The sequence below is a fragment of the Oncorhynchus gorbuscha genome, linkage group LG24 (genome assembly GCF_021184085.1).
Source record: "Oncorhynchus gorbuscha isolate QuinsamMale2020 ecotype Even-year linkage group LG24, OgorEven_v1.0, whole genome shotgun sequence".
NCBI classification, from domain to species: Eukaryota; Metazoa; Chordata; class Actinopteri; order Salmoniformes; family Salmonidae; genus Oncorhynchus; species Oncorhynchus gorbuscha.
Window position 1 is genome coordinate 56476158 of NC_060196.1, and position 11803 is coordinate 56487960.

Below are 11803 nucleotides of genomic sequence, written 5' to 3' on the forward strand. Positions count from 1 at the left end.
CCTTTGAAGAAGGGGATGACTGCGGCAGCTTTCCAATCCTTGGGGATCTCAGACGATATGAGAGGTTGAACAGGCTAGTAATAGTGGTTGCGACAATGGCGGCGGATAGTTCCCGAAATAGAGGGTCCAGATTGTCAAGCCCAGCTGATTTGTACGGGTCCAGGTTTTGCAGCTCTTTCAGAACATCTGCTATCTGGATTTGGGTAAAGGAGAAGTTGGGGAGGCTTGGGTGAGTAGCTGCGGGCGGGGGGGGGGGGCTGTTGGCCGAGATTGGAGTAGCCAGGAGGAAGGCATGGCCAGCCGTTGAGAAATGCTTGTTGAAGTTTTCGATTATCATGGATTTATCGGTGGTGACCGTGTTACCTAGCCTCAGAGCAGTGGGCAGCTGGGAGGAGGTGCTCTTGTTCTCCATGGACTTTAGTGTCCCAGAACTTTTTGGAGTTAGAGCTACAGGATGCAAATTTCTGCTTGAAGAAGCTGGCCTTTGCTTTCCTGACTGACTGCGTGTATTGGTTCCTGACTTCCCTGAACAGTTGCATATCGCGAGACTATTCGATGCTATTGCAGTCCGCCACAGGATGTTTTTGTGCTGGTCGAGGGCAGTCAGGTCTGGAGTGAACCAAGGGCTGTATCTGTTCTTAGTTCTGCATTTTTTTGATCAGAGCATGCTTATCTAAGATGGTGAGGAAGTTACTTTTAAAGAATGACCAGGCATCCTCAACTGACGGGATGAGGTCAATATCTTTCCAGGATACCCGGGCCAGGTCGCTTAGAAAGGCCTGCTCGCAGAAGTGTTTTAGGGAGCGTTTGACTGCGGACCCGTAGCGGATACAGGCAATGAGGCAGTGATCGCTGAGATCTTGGTTGAAGACAGCGGAGGTGTATTTGGAGGGCCAGTTGGTCAGGATAACATCTATGAGGTTGCCCTTGTTTAGAGATTTAGGGTTGTACTTGGTGGGTTCCTTGATGATTTTTGTGAGATTGAGGGCATCTAGCTTAGATTGAAGGACTCCCGGGGTGTTAAGCATATCCCTGTTTAGGTCACCTAACAGAACAAACTCTGAAACTAGATGGGGGGCGATCAATTCACAAATGGTGTCCAGGGCACAGCTGGGAGCTGAGGGGGGTCGGTAGCAGGCGGCAACAGTGAGAGACTTATTTCTGGAGAGAGTCATTTTTTAAATTAGTAGTTCGAATTGTTTGGGTATGGACCTGAAAAGTATAACATTACTTTGCAGGCTATCTCTGCAGTAGATTGCAACTCCTCCCCCTTTGGCAGTTCTATCTTGACGTAAAATGTTATAGTTGGGTATGGAAATCTCCAAATTTTTGGTGGCCTTCCTAAGCCAGGATTCAGACACGGCAAGGACATCAGGGTTGGCAGAGTGTGCTAAGGCAGTGAGTAAAACAAACTTGGGGAGGAGGCTTCTGATGTTGACATGCATGAAACCAAGGCTTTTTCGATCACAGAAATCAACAAATGAGGGTGCCTGGGGACATGCAGGGCCTGGGTTTACCTCCACATCACCCGCAATCAAATCACAATGATGTTTGACCAGTTTCTGTTTTAGCCAACTCCAATGACGCTATATGAGAATGACAATAGTAGAGAACGCTAAAACAGCCAGTGACATCCTGACAGACGTCATGGACAGCAACTACAAATAGTCATTTGACTTTAGTAACAAATAGAGCAAGCCTTAAGGAATTATGAATTAGACGCTACATATTTCACAACTTTGAAACTCAAAAAGGGCCTGGATTGGCTGGTTCAACTAGTACTCCTAGGGCACAGGCCACAGTAAACAAAACCAAGGATTAGTCCAAAATGGGATCCTATTCCTTTTATGACCAGGGCCCATCGGTCAAAAGTGCCGCACTATATAGGGATGTGGTGCCATTTGGGATGCAACCCTAACCTTCCAACAAGCCATAGCTATTGATTTTGTGTAAATTGAATAAAAAACATGCAATAGCTGGGGGGGGGGTCAACTTAATTAGATTCACAGGGAGTCATCCATGTATAAAATCGGACATGACCGATTGATCTCCAGTACGGAGAAAAAGCACTGATGGAAAAGTATAGTGTACCATGGTGGAAGCACTCCAGACTCTCATATAATTGAATATGGCATGCATTCACTTTGACTTGTATATGTGAAGAGCAACTGAATCTAGGCCCCCGAATCCCTTGAATCAGGAAGTGAACACGGAATGACAGTGAGATTGCAACAAGAAGTATTTCAAACCAGAGGCCTCATTTATAAACATTTGCTTTGTTTTTACACTCACATTTTAGCATACAATCAGTTCTTACAATGAGAGGAAACAACATTATATAAAAGTTAAAATCCCAATGTTGGCATGGAGTAGTACAGGTGTAGTATAGTAGGTTGATTGGGCTCAAGGTCATGGCAGAGGGCATAGAGACCAATAGTGATGACAGAAGGGTCAGTATTAACAAAACTACAGGAAAAACTGAAGGCAATTATTGAACAGGGTTTATTGAGTTCAGCGATATAGCTGCTTAATGACTCGGAATATCCTTTTCATTGGAAGGGCCAAACAGCTTAATGACTCTGAATATCCCTTTCATTGGAAGGGCCAAACAGCCAGCTGCTTAATGACTCTGAATATCCCTTTCATTGGAAGGGCCAAACAGCCAGCTGCTTGTGGACAGATTTAGCAATAATCTGACATTGCATATCAGAACAAAGGTCAAATAAATTATATTTGGACTAATATGGACAATTTTTGTGAAGTTTATTTTCAGCCAAGATAATTAGATGACAAGACAATCAATTCCAGCGTGTCTTTTGAACAGGATTGTAACCTGTAGCTTTGAAATCACCATGGCGATGGCTTCGTTTACACAAGCAGAAAAAAATTCTGATATTTTTACCAAACTATTGGGAAAAGACGTGATTTGATTGGTCAAAAGACCAATAGTTTTTGGGGGGTGGAAATCTGAATTGGTCTGTGTAAATGCAGCTATTGTGCCAGTATTGTGGTGTTAAAACTGTGTTTGGGAACAGTGCTAAGGAAAAATCTACAGTTATGTGTAAAGAAAACATGTATTGCATAATATATGTTACTAATAACTGATACAGAATATTATTTAATATGTTGTAGGTTTCAAAGGTTCATTCCAAAAGGCCAAAGTTTATTGATTGAAGGTGTGTGGTTATCAATGATGAATAACTTATCATGGCCCATGGATAAATAAAAGAAAATGAGCTTTCCTATTCAGTCCATCTCACTATGAAACATCAAGAAATTCACACATTCTGCAATTGGTTACCAACGGTAGTTTATTGAGATTTGAGTTTGATCCAACTGTCATTCTCCAAATTGAGTAATTCTGCAACACAATTCTGACACATGAGAATACAGTGATTGATGAATAATGGGAATGAATAGTATCCTAATTGTTTTGTACTTATTCCCAAAGTAGACACCACTTAGTAACCACTGGCAGGAATATCAATCCACTTCAGATATATTTGACCTAATAGATTTTTACTTTAACTGCTGGCTCCCCATAGAGATGCACTCAGAGCCACTGGGGCCAAAAGGGGGTAAGCCAGTGCTCTGGCTCAGTGTCTGTGTATCGGACAGACCACATCATATTCCACTACAGGCATCACAGGGTAGAGCGCCACCGAGGGTCACAGGGGTTTGAGGTCCTCTGAGAGCAGCCACAAATAGACAAACGATTGGATATTTTGGCGGTCCCCTATTACCCGATGACCTGCAGGGCTCCCCTCCACCGGCAGTCTGTTCATACTGCTGCAAGGTAAATGACAACTAATAGTATAATTGATTTCTCTTGGCAGGCTATAAAGTTCTCACCAACCCAGGCCAACGGGCTGCTTTTTGCTTTGTTTTCATTTAATCAGCTGTGGAGATCTGGGCTGGGTATCCTATGGTTTACTAAGAAGATAAAGAGATTGACAATGAGCACAGGATTGTATCAAACGTCCAAATATTTTGTTCTAAAATGTCTGTTTATGTGCATATTATTTCCCCAATGAAAGGTAAGTTTACTTGTGTGATTTTAGATTGAGTTTTAACTTATTTTTTCCCCCCAGAGGCCTCCTGATTTAAACTCACAAAGACCACTGCATTCTGATTCATATAATTTACATATTTTTGGGGGGTGATCATTTTCTCTGTAACTAGGCAATTATTTCATTTGATATTGTATTACCTAATGATCATTCAATTAGGACTAGTGGTTATCATTAGTCCTTGATTAGAAAGTGATATAATGATTATTAAAGAGACGAATCAGCAGTTGAAACAATGTGTTTTTCCCGCCTGTTTCATTAAAACGCTGAGGGATGGGGCTGGACATTTTTTTTTACCACTTTCAAATTCATACAGAACTATGAATGCAAGGACTGGCAATCCATGATATCAACATTATTGTTTTAACCATATTTTGAGGCTGTATAGTGTTTGTTTACGTTTAATTGGTTTAAAAAACATTAGGAGCAAAACAAGCTTATTATTTTGGGTTCTGACAGGGTACGACAGTTGAACTAAGCTCATGAGGCATTTATAAAAGTTATATTCTTCAAGGATCAATGGGTACATATCCTTAATTTAGAAATCCCAAAATGGATGTAGGAATGTCAGGTTTCCCCTTTTATATCATTGTCATCATCAATTCTGCTTTATAATAAACATTGATTGTCCATGTATTATTGACCTCACCATACACTTCATCTTGACAATCCATTTCCTGCATTTTAACATGTAATTTTCTCCATTAATTAGCAAAACCCGCGTGAAGATGGGAGATTGGAACTTCCTGGGTGGGATCTTGGAGGAAGTGCATATCCACTCCACCATGGTGGGAAAGATCTGGCTGACCATCCTGTTCATCTTCCGGATGCTGGTGCTTGGCGTCGCTGCAGAGGACGTGTGGAACGACGAGCAGACCGACTTCATCTGCAACACCGAACAGCCAGGGTGCCGCAACGTGTGCTACGACCGAGCCTTCCCCATCTCACTCATCCGCTACTGGGTGCTGCAGGTCATCTTCGTCTCCTCACCCTCTCTGGTTTACATGGGCCATGCCATCTACCAGCTGCGAGCTCTGGAGAAGACGCGCCACACTAACAGGGCAGCATTGCGTCGGGAGCTGGAGGCAGTGGCCGTGGAGCTGATCGAGGTGCGGAGACGCATCGAGAGGGAGATGAAACAGCTGGATTGGGGAAGCTCAACAAGGCCCCGCTGAGAGGGTCCCTGCTACAGACCTATGTGGCCCACATCGTCACCCGCTCTGTGGTGGAGGTGGGCTTCATGATGGGCCAGTACCTCCTCTACGGCCATCACCTGGACACTTTGTTTAAGTGCGAGAGGGAGCCGTGCCCAAATGTGGTGGACTGCTTCGTCTCCAGGCCCACGGAAAAGACTGTCTTCATGATGTTCATGCAGGGCATCGCTGCCGTCTCCCTCTTCCTCAGCCTGTTGGAGATCACGCACCTGAGCTACAGGAAGCTTAAGAAGGGCCTCCTGGCCTACCACCCACACCTGAAGGATGACTACTACCGTAGCAAATCCAAAAGAAACTCTGACGTCAAACAAGTTAACATGGGGGGAACCTCTGGGGGCTGCAGGCCTGTTATCCATAGCGGACCCAGTGGGTACACACTCCTGATAGAGAAACAGGGCAACGGACCGACGCATTCCCTCCTCAATGCCTCCTCTGCCTTTGTTCCTATTCAGGTGGACCCTGGTGTCAAGCCATGTACAGACAGTCACGATACAGCCAGTAAGGAGGCAGTGCCAAGTCCTGAGCACAACAGCAACTCAAAGAACATCAACTGTGAGACGACACACTCTGCCCTTGTGGACAAGAAGGATGAGCCAGAGAATCTTGTCGTGCATCCTCTTCCCCACCATGTAGAACCTCTCACCCACCACATGGACTTCACAGGGTCACGGGGCTCCGAGTACCCCACCCTACCCGTGCTACCCTTGATGGATGCCTCCTCATGCCCGACCCTTTCGGTCATTGCAAGAAAACCACGGAGGGTAAGTGCCCCCTGGAACTGTTCCACTGTGGTGGAGGGGAACGGCTCAGACAGTGGGGACTCTTTCCCTGGGACTATAAGCATGAAGCCACGCTGTAGCTTTGCTGCCAGCCGAGCCAGGGCCTTCTCTAAGCCGGACATCAAGAGACTCAGCAGGCCCCAGAGCCAAGACTCAATAGAACTGAGCTCAGTGTCTCAGCACAGCCGCGATGGCAACAGCCCTCCCGTCTGCTCTCCCAACCGCCGAATGTCACTGTCAAGTAACGGCAGCAGCAGGCGAGCTCCAGGCGACCTGCAGATCTAAGGTTTATTACCTTATCTCATCATGTCACAAGAAACTGTTACGATGTTGGGGCTTCCGAGTGGCGCAGCGGTCATTACAGACCCTGGTTCAATTCCACGCTGTATCACAAGCCGTGATTGGGAGTCCCATAGGGTGGCGCACAATTGGCCCAGCGTTGTCCGGTTTAGGGGAAGGTTTGGCTGGGGTAGGCCATCACTGTAAATAAGAATTTTTTCTTAACTTGCCTAATTAATTAAAGGTTAACTAAATAAAAAAATAGGCTATGCTTCAGGGTAAACTGTTACAGTGTTAGCTAAGTGGGCCCTGAAGTGTAGCCCAAGAAATGATATTATTCCATAGAATTGCAGTTCTTGAGACAGTGATGTTTTTCTGTCAGTGAAGTTGAGTACACAGTATTACCGTTAAGATAAACTGCTCTGGGCCCAGGCCACAATGCATTTTGTCAGAGTCTGTTTTTATGCACCAAGTTTGCACCTGTTATTTTCAGAAGACAAAAAGCAAAGCAGAATTTTGCAAAGGAAAACACTTAGTAAATCTAGATAAAAAAGACAGACATTGTTGACAGAGGTCTGTTTTAGTTCGAAGGACTTTCATTGCATTGCATGCATTTAAATGCAAGGCTTACAGCAATGAACCAAGAGCAATGGAAAGCAGAATGAGAAAATCTATATCCTTTAGGCTGTAATTCGCAATTACGTAACACAAAACTCAATGATATTCATTGGAGAGAATGTGTTAACAAGGAAAAAGTTTCAAAGCATTATTTCCTCAATATTGTATTTAAGGTATTGTACTTTTAAAAAGCACAATAACCAAGTGAATTTGACTTTACAATTTAAATTGGTGGCTGGAGTTCACTAGCTACCAATCTAATCAGAGGACATTTTCCCAGTGACATAATCTATTTGAGTATCAGCCCAATTGACAGTTTCTTTACTCATGATATAGGCTACGGGCCAACTTTATTTAAACTATCCAATGAATAACAAAGCAACAGCTTATTTCAGTTCAACTATAATTGAATTACTACAACAATGTAGTCTTTGGCTAAACCAGTTACATAATATTTTCAACTTGTTCTGTTTTCTTTCAGGTCGGGATACTGCAGATGTCCTCCATTCTGAAAAAGCGTTGATATTGTGGCACAAAGCCCACTAATCATTTGACAATATAAATTATACATTTTGATTGGGACTGATTTTGAACAGGCCTATTGCTTATATTTTTTTACTAAACACTACATCATACATTGATTTGTATATTCACAATTGTATAATAATTTTACTTGATAAAATAAAATGCTACTATTCTTGAATTACTAATGAGATGATATTTTAACAGAGTTTACAGAGATATACAATTATAAATCCAAACAGCAAGAGGCAAGAAAATTGGCTTTGAACGCTAAGCCTATACTGGACCAGAAGTAGTAGGCCTGTTGCCACGGTGACCCTGTGTGTGTGGCATTTAAATGAATAGGCAAGGATCAGTTGGGAATTCCATCTAAAGATACATCAACACAATAACTTTGCATGAAGAATATTTGCTGAAAATAGTATTTATTGACTTGAAAATTGGAGAGAAACAGTTGACGCTTTAGATTGAACAAGTGCCTGTGCACAGAAAATACTCAACAAAAATACGTTGCTTTTGCAATTAACAGTTTTTCCATCCTTGGGTATAGTGTCATTATACTACTAAGAAATAACAAAAAAAAAGTGCCTGTCTCTCAAAACAGTGGACAAAAAGAACAATTCAACCAACTCCGCTATTCTGCTGCTCCATCCTCGGGTGCTGGTTCATACTGCAGAAGCTGTAAAACAAGGTAGAGAAAAGTCTGGTATTTGCAATGTACCGGGATTAGATATTTTTGGGGTATTTAGGAGTGGTTTCCCCGGATACAGATTAAGCCTAGTTCTGGGCAACAAAAAATCAATGGGGAATCTAAACTTAATCTGGGTCCAGGAAACAAAGCCTTGAATTTAGGAGAAAAATTCAATTCTCTCTGACCCTGTTTCTGAGGTCTTTGTTTTCCTCCATGAGCAGATCCCACTTCTGCTGTAGCTCAGTTAGCTCCAGACGGAGGGCCTCCGTGTCTCCTGGCTCAGCACCAGCCACACCAAGGTGATGCTTTAGAAAGCTGGGGTTAGGTGAAGGCTAGTCTAAACTTGTTGTTGTTGATGATAGCTACCTTGAACAAGAAGTGATTGAGATGGAGGGAGAGGAGAGCTGCTGGTGCATAGAATGGAAAGTGGTGTAAATCAGGGTTTGAACCCATATCACCAGAGCACCACCACTCCGGCCAGCCACTGTACACCATAAACTCTTTGAAAAAAGGCCCAGTGCAGTCAAAAATGTGATTTTCCTATGTTTTACATATTTCCACACTATGAGATTGGCATAATGCTGTGAAATGAGAATAATGATAATGCCCTTTTAGTGTAAGAGCGGTTTGAAAAGGCCACCTGAGATTTCAGCCTGTTTTGGTGGGGTGGAGTTTTGGCCTGCCTGGTGACATCACCAGGCGGTAAATTAGCGAATAGACCAATAAGAAAAAGAGCCTTTAAAAAGACATCACATGAACAACTACAATTTTAGACGAGGCTACTGTAACGTACACAAAGTCTACGCTTGATCGCTTTGCACACAAGGGGGGCAGCATTCATCAGATTTCAGGCATTCTCTCTGCCCAACGCTATGAGTGACTAGCTGAATCAGCAAGCAACATCTGCACCAACGGGATCAGTTGAGACGGTGGTCATGGTTGTCTTCATATTGGAATATTAATCAAACCAAGACAAAAAGGATACTCCAAAGCATGATTAGGTTTATCTGGCTCCTCGTACAGGGCGACCAACACTGCAAACAGCAATACAATTGTTACGGATATTGGTTGTGATATGCGAGTCAAAAGTTGTTATAGACCAGGGGTGTCAAACAGGTTTGGCCCCTGGGGGCCACATTCGTTCTTCAACAAGGTCCCATAAGGGCCTCACTGAATACATGTTATACATCCTCACCGTGAAAAATAGCACAAAAAAACGAGTAATCATCAATGTTTGTATTCGATGCGCCCAGACTGTCTAGTTTTCATTTCGGTGATTACAGCAAGCTGAACGAAGTCAAGAAACGGTATGACTTTAGGTATATTAAAATGTATACACCGTTTCAATTTGTTACTTGGTGTATTTTTGTCATGGGCGATAGGTAGCCTCGCCGTTAAAGGGAAAGCATTTTTAATGTCTACTTCATTGTCTTTTTTTTACTACAAAACATAGAACTACACTATTTTCACTTATGTTAATGTTGAGGTGGTGCTGGAGATTATGAATGAGAAATCCATGTTTTTTCAATTACATCAACTAATTTATAGACAATTAGTATTGCCTACTAATGATTGGTCCAAAAATCTCCTGATACACACCGATGATGTCATTGTAAACACTTAATCTACCATTTTCACATATGTTGATGTTGGGGTGGTGCTGGAGTACCTATGACGTTGAACATTTTTAAAGTTTCCCTTTAAGAGCATTTTGCCCAGTAACCAAATGGCCACTGGTTCGAATCACTGAGCCGACAAATCTGGCGATGTGCCCTGGAGCAAGGCACTTAACCCTAATTGCTCCTATAAGTTGATCTGGATAAGATGTTATGCTAAATGACTAAAATGTAAATCTAAAATGTTAAAGTGTATTGAGTTCTTTTGTAACACAAATTCACATGTGGCCCATATTGGACACCCTTTGCCTATGTTTGACACCCCTGCTATAGACTATGCAAGTGGTTCGGATTTGGAATCAAAATGATGAACATTTATTCCCAAAATCAAAGTATACCGCATGAGAAACTTTAGACTTTATGCATATTAAAAGAAACGTTGCCAGTAATGTTCTTCAATTTCTGAAAGAGGCCTACCATTGGTGAGACTGTCAAGAACTCCAGCTTTTTCTAGATACCTTCGAAATTGTTCTCTCTTGGACTCTGAAGCCTGTGAAATCAACAATGATGAGAAGAATCAAAAGCATAGGCTATTTAAAGCTGTAGCTAGATAACTCTACTTCAGTTTCTTTTGAAAGTTTCCAGGCAGGTAAGCAGAATAAATAAATATATATATATATATATATATGCCTGATTGACCATAAACTTTGAAAACAAATAGTTTAACTAGCACAACCACACAGCTGATTCCAATAAAGGAGAGCTACCCTAGATACAAAGTAATCAATGAATGCAGTTAGTTAGCTAAACTTAGTTTACAAAGTAACACGTGAAAACATAGGACATGAAAGAAATATCTTCAAACCACTGTTCATTGAAGAACAGTTTCGTATACTTACTCTGTAATGGGCCATTATTGCGAACAGATATGTAGCGTTGGGATGATTAAAGGTTTGTAAACGAGCTAGCTAATCAACGCAACAGCCGACAAGACCCAGAGCCAGACTGCAAACAAAGCAATTCCTCCCCACAGTGGTGCGGTTGCTACAACGACAACAAAACAATTATCTGAACTGTGAATTATGGGATAAAAACGTCAATGATTGATGATGTTCTAATATGAAGATGGACTTTTCTATACGCTGTCGGTTACTTCACTATTTGCAATTCAATAAATGAAACTGAAACTGAGCTACTTGTGTAAAAGGCAAACCCCCCCTAGTTGTATATCTGGCGCCATCTCTTGGCCATGTAGTGAAACAGCGTTTGCCTGGAGCACCAATGAGATTGAGGGAACGGGGAAAATACAGTTCATGGCGGAAATGAGACGAAACAGACAAATTGACGCTCGTCACAGCCACAAAGTTTTAAAAAAAACAATAATAATCCTAAATCGAAAAAATGTATGAAAACAAAAATGTGCTTTTAGGTCTTAATTTAATTTTAGGCATAATGTTAGTAGTGTGATTAGGGTTAGTGCTAAACAGCGCCCTATCCCCTATATCGGATGGGCAATTCCAGTCCTCGAGGTCCTGATTGGTGTCACAGTTTTTCAACCCAGCCTCAGACAACACACCTGACTCTAATAATCACCTAATCATGATCTTCAGTTTAGAATACAATTTGATTAATCAGCTGTGTTTGTTAGGGATGGAGAAACAGTGTGACACCAATCAGGCCCTCAGGGACTGGAGTTGTCCACCCATGCCCTATATAGTGAACTACTCTTGACCAGGCCCTGGTCCAGTCAAAAAAGTAACAAAGACAAACCCCTCGAAGCAGAGTCACCTATTTTGAACGACATAAACATCTGAAACTGTAGGCTGTATAGCCTTCTCAATGTTTGCCATGGGTAGTGCAACATCTAACTGTCCTAATAGTCTCACTTGAGCATCAACGACACGATCAAAGCCCCCGTACCCCTGAAGATCATCTCATAGTCCACTTGACCAGGCAAACCCCAGATTTGGAAATTGACGAAAGAGCTACTGGAGATGTCTACATTGTAGATTTT

At 42.4% G+C, this 11803-nt stretch overlaps 1 protein-coding gene and 1 pseudogene across 1 annotated transcript; one reads left to right on the forward strand and one right to left on the reverse strand.

The window, feature by feature from the left end:
* The first annotated feature begins 3872 nt into the window (after positions 1-3872).
* On the forward strand, positions 3873-6453 carry LOC124012373 (annotated as a pseudogene).
* A 1437-nt stretch (positions 6454-7890) lies between these two features.
* LOC124012374 (c-Myc-binding protein-like) lies at positions 7891-11003 on the reverse strand. The gene is made up of 5 exons (XM_046325921.1): positions 10689-11003; positions 10267-10339; positions 9159-9207; positions 8359-8488; positions 7891-8161 (listed from the first exon to the last, which is right to left on the reverse strand). The coding sequence occupies exons 1-5, from the start codon at positions 10701-10703 to the stop codon at positions 8117-8119; spliced, it is 312 nt and encodes a 103-aa protein (XP_046181877.1). The 5' UTR covers positions 10704-11003; the 3' UTR covers positions 7891-8116.
* Positions 11004-11803: the final 800 nt, after the last annotated feature.

Bases quoted from the DNA above. Each gene is read 5' to 3' on its own strand.
- LOC124012374 (XM_046325921.1), bottom strand. The intron at 8,489-9,158 runs GTATCCTTTTTG...ACCTAACCCCAG, and splicing joins AAACCTAATCATGCTTTGGA to CTTTCTAAAGCATCACCTTG. The intron at 8,162-8,358 runs GTCAGAGAGAAT...CTTGTTTTACAG, and splicing joins ACAAAGACCTCAGAAACAGG to CTTCTGCAGTATGAACCAGC.